Consider the following 14,488-nt stretch of genomic DNA (forward strand, 5'->3'; position numbering starts at 1 on the left):
CCCTTTAGATGATTATTCTTTACATCAACTAATCTCTCAATATGTGAAGTGATGAATCTACAAGTGCGTAAGAAGTGGTAAAATTCAAAATATAACATAATTTCCCCCATAGCTTTCCTATTTTTTTTATTCTGCAATTCCCAAACTTAAAGACCTTGACATTATCACATTCATTTTCTAGACTTTTCTAGATCTTATGAAATTAAGTAGTAAGCCTGCCCGCATACAAAAAAAACAAACAAAAAACGGCATCAAACATTTCATCCCAACTTCACTTCCGCATTTATTTTACAGCAAAACAGTCTCACAGCCTTTCAGTTAACACCATTTAACTTTCACATAAATAAAGCTTCAGATCTATACAGGTTCATGGTCAGTAACAGTGGAGGAGAGAGGTAAATGTAACTAGGGAACAGAAAATCCATTACTGCTGCTGCTGCTCTTTATTCTTCCACATAAACACTTCAGCAGCAGTTTGTTGTGCGTCGCGACACCACAGAAATCAGTCCAAGCTTTAAGTGCATCTCTATACAACTCACATACTCTTCCCCAAGCCAAGGACTCCCCAGACAAAACACCCAAATACCTGTAAAACAAAGTAGTACAATGTAGTGCATCTATGGACAGGGCAGGAAACTTCTCTTTTTTTAGAAAACCAGTCATAACGGCTGGTTCACTCCACAGTTTACCAGACTCTCTCACCTTTATACCAGCAAACTCCATTCACATTTTAGCTTTGGCTGGTAAATTAATTTATTCTCCCAGCCACTCTGACAGGTAAACATCACTTTGAGTTCCTCTTATTTTCAAAAAAAAAAAAGAAAATAGTGAAAGTGGCTGGTTAATTTTGGGAGTTCAAGTGAACAATGATTCATCGAAACACTGAGAACGGATGAAGGTTTCGACACCGAAATATTAGCGAATAAAGAAATTTAATTATATGCGAGAGGAGAGCACAGAGTGTGGGAGCAGCTCTCTTCAGCCAAGTTTCCTGCTCTGCCGTTGTTGAGTCGCTCTGGATAAGAGCATCAGCTAAACGCCTGAAACGTAAAAATGTAAATATCTGACGGCCTTTAGAGCTGCGATTCACCGGTAAACTACTGTCTGGCAATAGTCATCTCATACGTTATCACATAGTAAATTCTTGTAACTCAAAATAAATAAACATATACAAACTTGTTGAATTGTAACTCACTTTGCCTTATATTGTGTTTCCAGCTAACCAGCGCTGAAGGCTTTCCTGCCGTCTGTCGAACATTTTAAAGATGTAAAAAAAAGTCTGAAAACTCTCAGGCTCAACAAGCGCTCGATTGCTTGAATGTGGGGCAAAAATGTTGATATTGCAATATTCACTATTGCTTTTTCCAAGTCACAAGAAGCTGCCACTGGTATTAGAGATTAGGGAAAGGTTTCAGCAGCTTCCTTAGATATTCAAAAAATGGGGATTCTGCACCGCAACAGAATATCTAAGTGCTGGAAGAAAATGCTGCAGAAACATGCGGCGATTAATGCTGCAATATTCAAGGGAAAAAAAAAAGGGAAAGTCCATAATTCCCTTCAAGCTCCAAGTGAATCCCTGTAAAGCCACAGACCAGTGTAGACAGAAGAATGGCTAATCTTCCAGATACACAACAATTATCTGACATTTTCAAACATCTCTGCCACTAACATACAGCAGCTTGAAGATGGTAAAATATCAAGAAACTGGACAAATGAAACTCTCTCTCTCAAAACAAAGCCTGGTAAATGACATTTCATTCAGATAAAACATGACTCAAATATTCGGGAAAACTGGCGTGGGTCTTCTTCATCCTCTTGGAAAAGCCTCGTGACACCATGTCAGCAGAACATAAACTATATAACTCTTAAACATCTATACATATCTTAAATAAATTACATTGACAGCTTCGGGTCGGAGCCGAGTCCCATAAGGTGCGGAATGCTGCTGAACTCTAAGGTGGAGGAGGAGGAGGAGGAGGAGGTGAAGGTTTTGGTGCAGTGGAGGAGTGTAGCGTTATATTGGAAGGATTTTAACTTCGACGAAGGTTAGGCGTGTGTGTGTGTGTGTGTCTCCTGCCTAGCTGATGGACTTGAGCATGGACCAGGGGTTGGTGCCGCGGACCTCTATGGGCGGCTCGTTGGAGAAGATGTGGTTGCAGAGTTGGTCCAGCGGCGGCTCGGGGTCCGACGTGGCGAACTGAGCCGCCTCCTCGATCTGCTTCCGGATCTCCACGTCCATTATCTGACGGGACAGGAACGGTTTGTGTTATTCCTCCGATTACACAACACATTTTTAAAAACCTCATCTAAATCAACTGACTGAGAACACTTTTACAGGATTCCCACATTCACTTGGGACATTAAATTCAAGGCTTTTACTGACTTTAAAGATCTTGTTTGGTGAAATTAAAGCATGATGTTGATCAAAATTAGACATCAAAGAGGCATTATTTATTACTCTGATCGATTACTGTGATCTTCAAGTCAAAAAGCTGCTATATCAACAAATCTCCATCACAGGGTTTTCCTCAGGATGGGAATTTGGGTGTAGCATTTTAATAAAATTTTAAAAAATCAAGTACTTTCAAGGCCATCCATTCATCAAAACCTTTTTTTTTTCTTTTCATATCCAAAAACCTTCAAGGATTTTCAAGGCCTGAGGGAATTCTGTTTTTAATACAGTAACAGCCTGAGGGAGAAGCTGCTAATTTCAGCAAATTTGTCCCTACAAAAAGACACTGTTATGAAAAAAACTTGTCAAACTAGTTGAATTCATCACACACAAGCTTCCATCTGCTATTGGTCTAAAAACATCACATGACATCACATGGTCATGTTCCCTTGTGCAAAAGTGTCTCCATTTCCATCCTTCTTTCTGGTTCATTGGTGTGTAAATGTATGCTTACATGTATTTAGGCTATGGACCCAGAACCAGATTACGCACTTTTATGTTCAGGTGTCTCATTTGCTGACTGTTAGTTAAGTCGTGTTGTGTGTGATTTGTGTGCCGTGCTCTTAACTTTCATAAACCTGCTTGCAAAGCAAATTTCCCTTCAGGGACAATAAAAGAATTGAACTGAAATTGAATTGCCTTTGTTTCAGTCCCCATGCTAACATCTGTTGGTTGACTCGTTCAGAGGTTCGGCTCGCTGAGCTTGTTAGAGGATTTCTGCGGTGAGATGGTATCAAACCGATGTGGCTTTGTGAGTTTTTCCAGTTTCCCTAGGTTACGGCTGCCTCTTTAATCTCCATCGCCCCCACTAGCATGGAGAGTACAGATCAATACAGAGCCGCAGCGAGCATACACCAATTTATATGCAGTGCCATGTTCGACCGGTTCTATTTCGGGCAACTTTTGCTTCATTGTTAGTTTACTGATGCCTCTACTGAAGGCCACAGAGAAGCTGTTGAAGAAGGGGAGACGGCTTCTGTCACCTTCCTCCACCCAGACTGCCCCACCCAGACTGCCCCACCCAGACTGCCCCACCTGGTCTGGAAGCTCAAACTGGTGACTTCATCATCATCATCATAAGCTCGGTTTTAACAGATGAAATCCTGACTCGGATGTTGGCTGTGCATTCTGCTGGATGACGCGTCACTGCAGACCGTTATTCGGCATTTGCTGTTTGTACGTGACTCTGCGTGTGTTTGTACCTTGAATTCCTCTGCGGAGGCCATGTTGTTGCTGAGCATGCGTTCCTTCAGCATGGAGATGGGGTCACTCTTGCTGCGCACTTCCTGGATTTCCTCGCGAGTTCGGTAGCTGCAGGAAGTGACATCACTGTTAGGACTTCCTCCAAATCCAAAACCCTAAATAACACTGAACTCTGATGCTCTGGAGATAATGTTTTTATCATAAACTGTACTGGACTGTCAGCATGCCTCTCTGCAGCTGTAACCTACTGTATGTCACGCTTCCTGAATGCAAATATTGACAATAGTATTGAATCAAGCTGTAAGATCTGTACAGTCTACAGTCTGTAGGTCTACGTTCAGACTGCAGGCCTTCATGCTCAAACCCACACTGCTGGTCATCTCTGCTGTTTTTGGACAGCTGTTCATATCTATTCTCGGATGTAACCCATATCTGATATTAATGTGAACTGACAGCCATGTTGAAAAGCCCTGTGAGCATGGGAACAATTGCTTTTTTGCATCTACACTTCTCCCACTTGTTTCCAACACATTTCATTCACAGTATGTTGTTCAGGTTTTGACTGAATTGAGGCGTCTCCTCAAATATCAAGTCGACTATTAGCCTTTCTTTACATTGTTGCGTCTTGTTGTCCTCCATGCTAACACTGTTAAGCCAAGCTACATCGGTGCCAAAATTACATCAACTGTCTCAGGTCAGTGTCATAAAGATTAACTTATTGTCAGGGCAACGCTGACAAATTTTGATATTAGCGTTTAAATACAAGTCACATGCTTCGGTATCTAATTTTGTAGTTCATATCCAAATGATCCAGATAAGAATCGAGAAAATGTGACCATGCAGCTTTTTTGCTGTTCACACCGACTAGAAAACATCAAATCTGTGTCACAAAAAAAGAAAATACAAATATCAGAACTGGGACACTTTCAGCTGCAGTGTGAATGCAGCCACTGTGAGTAGCAAATACTGCTCTAATGCCACCAAGACAAATTCCTGCACATTTATCGCACTTGGCAATAAAATGACTGATCTTTGAATATCTACAACAAAAAAGCAGCCATTTGGGAATAATGACCAACTTAACAGCACCTTTCTTAACAAGGTCAATGAACAAATGGATAGTTAACCAGGTAATGATGGAGGAGAGAGAGCAGGTGGGTTAATAATTTCCTCCTCTCTGACCCAGAAGGTGAACCAGAGGCTGAAATGAAACTGAGTAACAGAGAAAACAGAGTGAGAGAGAGATGAAAAATGTGTGAGAACTGTGAGAGAATGTGGCAGGACAAGCTGGTGGAGCTGTGGGGGGGTCACGGGGTTAAAGGTCACTCACCTGACCCCGGGGTCACTCATGCTGTGTCCATGGTAACGGTAGGTCTGCAGCTCCATGAGGATGGGACCCTGAAACACACAACAGGTCGTTTCCAGGGTGAATGAACCTGAGCAGAGTTCATCCAAACTGACAAGGAGCCTCAACACCAGGACGAGTGGCCACAGCCTTACTGTTGGCCACTTGCTGCTGCAGTGCATGCTGGTCTCTCTCCTGCTCCTGTGGGTGGAGAAACTGGTCTCTCTCCTCTTCTACGATGGATTTCTCCCTGTATGATTGCTGAACGTCTCTCGGTGCAAAATGGCGGCTCTAGAAAGAAGCCCTCGCTCTTTGATTCTGAGGGACTGACACCAAAACCTGACGTTTACCGCTGAGGTTTTACATCCTGAAACATTTTCTCATATCAAACTCCACTGTAGCTGCTGGACACTTGACTTCACCTTGTCTATGATTGGCCAGTTATTCATGAAGAAGAAAAATACATCAAACTACTAAATTGACCCAGAAGTACAAAGTACATCAACAGCTGTTTTTCCAAGTGTTAAAAGTATTTTAGGGTGAATTTTCCCTCAAAATATCATGATTCCTACCTCCCACCCCCAAACCCACACACTCCACCCCCACAGCGCTCACCTTGCCCGCTCTGCAGTGGTCTGCAGCGAACTTGGTGGCCTCTCTGACACACAGGATGTCCATCCCATCCACCTAGAGGAAGAGAACCAGCCGCAGGTCAAACACACAGCACCCACAGACAGATCAATACAGTGAGCACTAACCTTCACAACTAATGAACAGCCTTTTAGAACCAGCTGCTGGGGCTGCACAACTGTGTGTAGTCGTATATTGCAAATTTAGTTTTCACAACTAATAAAAAACGCATAATTTGTCAAATTGCAATGTCACACTGCTTTATTTTACACCAAAGTACAGTTGAAAATAGTCAAGAGTTTGATGTATTTTGCAAAAAGTGGCATAAAAGTAATTTTGTTGCCCAAATCATTCAGACTAATAATCGTGATTAATCATTATCCCAATAACTAGCAAAATAATCCATATTATCATTTTAGCCCCAATTGTGCAGCCCCTTCAGCTCCAGTCCTAACTCTCAGTAGTTTTCCTGTGAAATGTTTGTGTGCAGTATCATACATGAGCATCAAACAGCTGTATACATGCTCACACCTGCAACTGCCAGGACAGACCGTTGTCCTCCTGTTATAGTCTAGGTCCATCCAGGCTGCAGCATACAGCCACCGAGACACACTGCAGCTACCGCCCAAGACCGACATGTACGGATATCTGATTTCTAAGTAGTTCAGGTTTAGCTTAGTCTTTGGTTTCCTTTGGTATAAAGCAGCACAGACCGGCCGCTTGGTAAACATGAGTGAGCTGTGTGACGTTTACTGGCAAAACCTTAGAGAGGATTTCTGGGTATTGAGGTTCAGTTTAAGTAGTTATCTTTCCCCGCCATTTGGAGATGCCGGCATGTAAAGTTGCCTAGTGCAGCTTTAAGTTTCTGTCATGATGTTTGTGTCTCACTCTGATTCCTGGTATGAAGTCTCCTCTCCTGTAGTAGTCGGTGCTGGCTGAAGCTCTCTCCACCGACGTCCCCATGCCGTATTTGTTGTTCTCACAGATGAAAATACACGGCAGCTTCCACAGGGCGGCCATGTTGAACGACTCGAAGATCTGGCCCTGATTGGAGCAGAGAGAACAGCTTTTATCATGGAGTCACAAATTCTGACCAATGAACATGAAAGGAACTCTGAATGGAAAATTAACCCCAGCCAAATATTGATCAATTTTGGCTGTGGTTGGTAAGTTTGTCTACTCTACCAGCCACACCAACATCTGACTGTCCATCCTAAAAATGTAGTTGGTTGGTAAAATAATGAAAATGGCCTGTGGATTTTGAGTTGTACCTCGTCTCTGTAGCTGTTGGACAAAAAAGCTAATTTCTTCTCTTGGAACCGAGTGTCTTACCTGGTTGGCTGCTCCGTCTCCGTACAGCGTGACACACACCTGGTTGTTGCCTTGGTACTGGCAGGCCAGAGCAATGCCTGCTCCTAAAGGAACCTGGAGGATTGACAGGATAAGTTGAATAAAGCACTAACAACTGCCAAAAAGTTGTAGAAAAACAAGGACAGAATTTGTGATAAACTGCAACCCGTTTGGCTCCAAGAAACCAAATCCAAAAGCCCAACAGAGCTCACTGGTTACTTCAAACAAGGCATCCTGCTCCCATCACATGACTGTTAATTTGTTTCATACAGCGTGAGGAGACATTTATCAGTGAAGTCCTGTATACTGGGTTCATCCCAGTTATCGCTAATGCAACTTCGGGATCAATAGCTATAGACAACGAAAAACAGCCATGACAGGCATTGGTCATGACATAACCAATCAATGGGAAACTCTCGAGTCTGACAAGTCATCACTCATGTCAATGCAAGTTTTGGATCAATAGATATAGATGATGAGCGCAAACATTTTTGGGACACAGCTAAGAAGCCCTGAAATTTGTGCTGGTGTGGCTGATAAATTTCTACAGTCATACAGTCTGTGTGTGTGTGTGTGTGTGTTACCTGTGCTCCCACAATGCCGTTGCCACCATAGAAGTGTGGGGCGTACATGTGCATAGAGCCTCCCTTGCCCTTGGCCACGCCCCCTTTACGACCTGAGAACAAAGGGGGAAAAGAGGAATGAAAACAGACATACTGAAGGTGTGTGAGGAGCAGAGAAGTTCATCCACAGGTCCAGTTTGTAGTTTCTGAACCCGACTCACCCGTCAGCTCGGCCAGGATCTCCTTGACGGCGACGCCGCGGGTGTAGGTGTAGCCGTGGGCGCGGTACGCCGTGATCAGGTGATCCGACGGGTTGATGGCCGCCTCGATGCCCATGGCACACGCTTCCTGCAGGAGGACACACACACCGCTTAGGCAACTAACAGTGTTTCAGTAATAATAATTATAATAATACATTTTATTTGCAAAGCTTCTTTCCATACATGGTTTGTAGCTCAAAGTCCTGGACATAAATTGGAACATTAAAAGAAATACAAACACCTAAACAACCATTTAAAAACAAGGAAATCCAAAACTAGCGACTTGTGTTGAAGCCCACTTCTCTAATCTCTAGGTGACTGCTGCACCTGTGTGTGTGTGTGTGTGTGTGCCCACCTGTCCGTCATAGAGGTGGCAGAAGCCCCTGATGATCTTCTGCTTGTAGAGCTGGTCGGCCTTCAGCTCCATGCGGCGGACGGTCTGCATGGTGCGGTAGTACTGCAGGCCCTGCTCCCGCGTCAGCTCCGCCCGCACCGGAGGCCCCTCCTCCAGACGGTGCACATCGCATTTCTATTGGCCAGGAGAGCGAGGGGAGGGGTGGGTTAGAAATAGCCTTACTGACTTTGTTTTTCAAATCAAAACAAGTAAACATGTCGTCCGCCTCAGGCACTTCTTGGGCCAATAAGAAGTTTTGTCAAAATCGGACCAGTAGTGTAGCAGTTTCGAGGTTTGAAATTATGGAGTAATTACAGCACCAGTTTTCAACGCCAGAACAATCCCAAGATGCAGCATCCATCCAAGTTTTGTCAAAAGCAGACCAGTGGTGTCTGAGGTATCTGACAGTTTGATGAGCCCCTCAATTTCACCGCTTCAGGGAAAATTTATTGTTTTTAATTCTATTTTCTGTGCAATGAGGTTTGTGATTTCTTTACTTCCACTGTGATATTTTGTTTCCCTGATTTACCTTGATGTCAAAGGTCGCCTGAGGGGTGAAGTCAGCAAAAGAGCGGGAAACCACGATTCTGCCCGCCTGGAGACGAGAGATAAAACATCACACACTCAAACACACACGTTGTTCCACATCTCCGCAACACAGTGAACACATTTAAAAAGTCACAAATCAGCGTCACGGCTGCCCTCCTCGTCATAGCAGGTGAAGGGTTAGTAAGGGGGGAGGGGGGGGTCAGGACTCGTTCAGGTCGGGCTAGGGTTTGGTTCTGGGGGTTCAGTGGGATAACGGGGTTCTAGTTTATACTGGGCTAGATTGCAACTAGAACTGTCACTGTGTGTGTTCCCTGATGTGGGTTATGGATAATTTGTGCTTCTGCGTAGAAGCTACACCGGAGCTACGCTGTAGGTCTTTGCGGTGTCAGCGCAGCCTGCAGAGGCCGCCGTAGCTTACACACACACACCTCTACAAAAACTTAACTGCACGTAGGGTGACGCAAGACCACAAGAAGCGTAGACACCTACAGCATAGCTTCGACACAGAAGTACAGTTTCCCCTTTAGTCAATAACAGAGTGGGAGATTACCACCAGCCAAATCTTCAGCTTGTCTACTCCACCAGTCACTAGTTTGCTGATAAAATATTAAGACTAGCTGCTTAAATGTAATTTATCAGCCACTGTAGCCTGTTGACCAAAAAGTCTTTCTCTTGCCCCATCATGTACGATGGACTTTAACAGCTGTGGTGTAGCAACACAGTTCAGTCGTCACATCAGCACTTTTACAGTATTATAGAGTAACTTCTTGTTGCCCTGAAAATAGTAAATGTGGCTGCTGAAAGGAAAAAAATCACCTTTGGATACTCTTACATTGTTAGATATAATTTGTGAATAAGAAATACAGCACCCAACACCAAAATGGACCCACAAATGAAAGATGCATCGCCAATAGCTGTGTTTTAACAGTGTTAAAGTGTTTAATTAGGACAGATTTTTCCCTTTATTGACGTGTTTACCAGCCACAGTGGCTCGTAGACAGACAAGTCAAGTTTCCCACCCTGGTTAGTGAGCAGGCAGACATGGACGACGCTACACAAGCTCTTACTGGTCTGGCTAGCGGGACGGTCTGGGCGCTAACTAACTCTGCAGCAGAGGCTCTAGTACTGACTGGTGGTGGTTTAGGTGGTTGCCGCTGGGTCTTTGCCATGGCGGGCGCCGCTGGTGAGGTTAAAGTGACGTACTCTGACAGGTCAATCAGCAACTGGGGAACACAGGAGCCAACCAATCAGACCAGAGCACAGCCAGAAGCTCTACAGAGCCTACAGTGAGAATCCTATGAATGACAACAGCAGAACAAGCAGCTAGATGGAGAATGAACACAAAACATTTCTGGCTTCTAGAGGAGAGACACACTCGGGGGACATGGAGACTAGCACCAGCCCAACAGTGTCTATAGTTGATTCGATATTTCAGAATTGGTACATCATTTTGATTCATCAACACCTTCACCTGGTTTGACTTTATTTGCCACCAAGACCTGCCTCCAGGAGTGAGAAATCCCCAGAGGCAGCCAGGCTTTTCTCTGACTCTTTACTGGTGATTACAAATACTTTTCCAAAACCAATACTGCTGTCAGTCTGGTTTTGTTACACAACAATTGTTAAATAATTTTCAGACAACGGGGAGGAAAGCTGTTACCTACTGACATCATTACTGATTTATAGGCCAAAAATGTGGCTGCAGGGTGAGAAACTGACACCAGCCTACAGTCAAATGCTGACACACTGACAGCAGCTGGTAACTGGCTACTGTACCAGCCACTTGGGCAGGTAACCACCCACTGTCTGAGGTCCTAGTCTATTCTAAACATAGATGGCTGTTAAATTTGTCTGTCAAAAGGTTGGTTTGCTGCCATGGAACTCCTCAAAACTACAGTCAAATGTTGTACCAATGTGAAATATCATTTGATAACTTCTAACCCTGGAAACAGGGTTCAACAGCGCTACCATATTAGTAGCTTATGATTACACAAATGAATTCATGCAACATGGGGAAAAAACTAAAAAAAAAACAGCAGATTCAAGACAGATGGGAATTTTAAATTATTTGCATGGATTGAGATGATAAGTTTCTTTCCTCATTTTTTTTTTCCTGGTTTAGAAGCACATGTGCTCCTTGGAAACAAATGTAAAGGATAGACAGAATAGAGTAGGATCAGGCCTACTGACACATGATCTGCTTACCTCTGACACTGTTTGGGCCCCCTAGGGTACAGCCAAAGGGAAGGAGGGCAGGGGGGGACAGAGAAAGGAAAGAAATAAACAGGTGTGTGTGTGTGTGTGTGTGTGTGTGTGTGTGTGTGTGTGTGTGAATGAATTAAAGAGGGAGCGAAAGCAGGAGGGACAGAGTGAAAGCGAGCGAGTTTTGCTTGTTCAATATGGAGCCGTAACACAACAGGGTCCCCACACTCACTTGGACATCAAATTCCACTTTTCAATGACTTTCAAGGCCTTGTTCAGTGAAACTGACTCAATAGGCATGGTTTGGGTTAGACATGACATTAGTCAACATCAGAGGTGGAAAGTAAGTACATTCACTGTACTTAAGTACAATTTTGAGGTACTGGCACTTTGAGTATTTCCAGTTTGTGAGACTTACTTTTTCCTCCACTACATTTATCTGACGGCTGGAGTTACTAGTTACTTTGCAGAGTAAGTTTTTACACGCAGAACATATGATGAGCTCACAAAATATGATCCAACAGTATATGGAGTTGTTCGTCCTACAACATTAAAAATACTTCTTACAGGCTAATGCATCAATAATTAAAAAAAAAAAAAAAAAAAAGGACTAGTCTTCAGAATGCGTACTTTTACCCTTGATACTTCAGTACATTGTACTGCTTATAATTCTATACTTTTACTCAAGTAAAGTTTTGAATGCAGGACTTATACTTTCAATGAAGTATTTTTCCAATAAGTTATTGCTACTTTTACTTAAGTAAGTAAAGGATTTGAGTACTTTTTCCACCACTGGTCAACGCAGACGTCTGCCCTGTCAACGCAAATTTGCATCATAGGGTTTTGAAGTGTTGATCCTAGGATGGACAGAGCTGAGACAAATTAATGGATTTTTTTTTTATTCAATTCAAACTTTCAAGGATTTCCAAGGCCTGTGGGAACCCTGTTACAGCAGCACGAGGCTGCCGCTGGCACCAAACAGCAAGACAGCATGCCTTTGCTCATGCTATACGGGCTTTGTCATTGAGTAAGCAGAGTAAAATCAGTTGTTCTTCTCACAGAACACAAACCCCCACAAGCAATTACTTATAGACGGACAAACAGACAAAACAGAGATGAGATTAGAGTTAGAAATAGCGTCACAGGATCCAGGACCACGACGCCACCGCGCGCCCATCAGTAATGCTAAACAGCGCAATGATCTCCCTCCGGATTTCGATCAAAAGCAACGCATTCAGCCGTGCACTTTACTTGTGTTCCCCAGTATCAGTCAATCAGCATCCACAAATAACATTAATCGATCGCGGCATGCAAACAGCGAAGCAATAGTCACGCTAGCCGAGGCGGCTGCGTAGTCAGAGCAACGTTAGCTCGCCTACAAGGTCAGCATCATGCTATTCAATACCAAGCTAGCTAACAGTTAGCATCACCCAACTGAGCTCGGAAACAGCTTCCGGCTCCACATCATCCCCATGCGACTCACCACATTCCTGCCAGTGATCCGACACAACGCGTTAGAAATAATGGTTAACATATTTTGCATGCTAGTGATCACCGACGACCTGAAACTGAAGGGATTAAGGCTAAACACCACCGCTGACTGAGCTGCTACTTCCGTGTTAGTGTCCGTCCGGAAAACTAACCCGCAGCTTCGTAGCTACATAGTTCCGCACCAATTCGTTCAGGCTACACAGTTTTCTGTAGTACAAAATACACTCAAATGTAGTACGGTGACCGAGAGAGCTCAACGCACTGCAACTTAAGAAAACACATGCAAATAGACAAAACACAAGCAAATTAACACATGCGCTGCAAATACACATAACACAACCAAATAGACAAACGCGCTGCAAGTAGCACAGACGAGAGAGAGTTTCCAGGGGACACAAAAAAGTGAAGGTTAACAGCAGATATCTGCAATAATATCTGAATCATGCGATCACGATGTTAAAATAAACCAAAAAAAACTTACATTTTAGCTCATTTTCCAACACCACTGACGAGTAGCCGACTTGAATAACTTCAAAAGTAACAAAGCATTGAACAACAAGTGTGTCCCAGCCGGGTTCATCACTTTTTTGTGTCCCCTGGAAACAGATCCGTTGTCGTCTGTGCTACTTGCAGCGCGTTTCTGTATTTGGTTGTGTTGTGTGTATTTGCAGCGCATGTGTTGTCGAAGTAATGAAGACGTTTTCTTAATTTGCTTGAGTTTTGTCTATTTGCATGTGTTTTCTTAAGTTGCAGTGCGTTGAGCTCTCTCGGCCACCGTAGGGGTACGAATGAGCCACTGGACGTTTTCCTAATTCTCCTCGTGGCTTTGCCTGAAGTAACTAAATAAATAAACGAAGGAGAAAGCATGAACAAATGAGCCAGGGGACAAATAAATACGCTCCAGCTGTTAACTGTAACACTTGAAAACTGAATGTCTGTTAGGTTATTTACTATTATTTACTATTTTTCTGCCAGACTTCAAAATTTCTCTTGTCCTGCCAAAAAACACTGTTGGTCAGTAAATCGTAGCATTTCTGGGTATAATTGTGGTTGATATGGAAATGTCAAACAGAAACAGTCTTTAGTTTATAACTTCAGGGGAAGAAGTTTGGGGACAACTCACCTTCAGGTAAAGTGGAGTAACAGACCAGACCGGAGGCCTGTACTACGAAGCAAGTTCAACATACCCAGGATATCTTTTCGTTATCTGGCTGCACTAAGCCTAACAACCGCAATCACGCTAAGCGGTCACACGACGGTGGTTATCAACTCTGTAAATCAACCCAGGTTTTCCTAATCTAGCTATGAGCGCGTTCACATGAAAGAGGCGGGGTTTGTAACAAATAGCCAATCACACGCAACATGGACAGATCCAGATCAGACAATTCGGATAAGATAAAATGAAACTACTGATCCCCGTGGGGAAATTAGATTGTTGCACAGCAAAAGTAATATGATTCAGCGGGGAAAAGGACATAGAATATAAGCGCAAAACTGTAAAAATAAGTAATAGCCTAAAAATAGGCGAAAATAATAAAATAGGCTAATCAAACAATAAAAGCCATAGACAATAGACCTAATTACAGGATGATATAAGCCCTAATATTTCCTGCTGACATTTTCAACACATGGGTATCGGAAAGAAATGGATAGCTACTAACATTGGGTTCTTCTCTCAAGAAGAACAAATTCTTATAATGAATAACTGTCAGCATTACGAAACATAACCGCGAAAAGTAAAAGTTGTTTCTGCTTCCAAGGCTAGAGAGGATTACTGGAGGAACTGCCCCGTCATTAGGACACAGTGGGCATATTTTTCATTGATAAAATAGTTTGTTTCTATTCATAAACTCGGCCTCATGTTCTTCGGGGCTGCGGTAATGGAATATGAAATAGCCAACATTGAACCAAACACTGTCGGGAATCCAATTAAATAAAGCCAGCGCAATTAATATATGCAACAGTAACTTTAATCCATTAATAATATGGTCAAGTAAGTAGCCTACCTGCTATATCTCCGATATAATAAGTTATCATGGAAAACAACGT

General features: G+C 43.2%; 1 protein-coding gene across 5 annotated transcripts; it reads right to left on the reverse strand.

Moving 5' to 3' along the window:
* Positions 1 to 238: 238 nt before the first annotated feature.
* On the reverse strand, positions 239 to 12,552 carry pdha1b (pyruvate dehydrogenase E1 subunit alpha 1b). 5 transcript variants are annotated; one of them, XM_071904387.2, is made up of 13 exons: positions 12,432 to 12,552; positions 10,952 to 10,972; positions 9,814 to 9,969; positions 8,727 to 8,792; positions 8,159 to 8,332; positions 7,765 to 7,891; positions 7,565 to 7,656; positions 6,963 to 7,055; positions 6,519 to 6,674; positions 5,616 to 5,687; positions 4,986 to 5,053; positions 3,655 to 3,763; positions 239 to 2,242 (listed from the first exon to the last, which is right to left on the reverse strand). In XM_071904387.2, the coding sequence occupies exons 1-13, from the start codon at positions 12,489 to 12,491 to the stop codon at positions 2,078 to 2,080; spliced, it is 1,359 nt and encodes a 452-aa protein (XP_071760488.1). In that variant the 5' UTR covers positions 12,492 to 12,552; the 3' UTR covers positions 239 to 2,077. The 5 variants fall into 5 exon arrangements, with proteins under 5 accessions (XP_071760488.1, XP_078147557.1, XP_071760491.1 ...); XM_078291431.1 differs by lacking the exon at positions 10,952 to 10,972 and having other exon boundaries at positions 240 to 2,242; XM_071904390.2 differs by lacking the exon at positions 9,814 to 9,969 and having other exon boundaries at positions 241 to 2,242.
* Positions 12,553 to 14,488: the final 1,936 nt, after the last annotated feature.

This window comes from Centroberyx gerrardi, chromosome 22 (assembly GCF_048128805.1).
Source record: "Centroberyx gerrardi isolate f3 chromosome 22, fCenGer3.hap1.cur.20231027, whole genome shotgun sequence".
NCBI classification, from domain to species: domain Eukaryota; kingdom Metazoa; phylum Chordata; class Actinopteri; order Beryciformes; family Berycidae; genus Centroberyx; species Centroberyx gerrardi.

What these genes read in the sequence shown, in the direction of transcription:
- pdha1b (XM_071904387.2), bottom strand. Translation starts at nt 12,491, where the DNA reads ATGCAAAATATGTTAACCATTATTTCTAACGCGTTGTGTCGGATCACT. An exon ending in GAGACGGAGCAGCCAACCAG is followed by an intron (nt 6,675 to 6,962) that starts GTAAGACACTCG and finishes TGCTCCAATCAG; the next exon opens with GGCCAGATCTTCGAGTCGTT. An exon ending in CCTCCGCAGAGGAATTCAAG is followed by an intron (nt 2,243 to 3,654) that starts GTACAAACACAC and finishes CTGTCCCGTCAG; the next exon opens with ATAATGGACGTGGAGATCCG.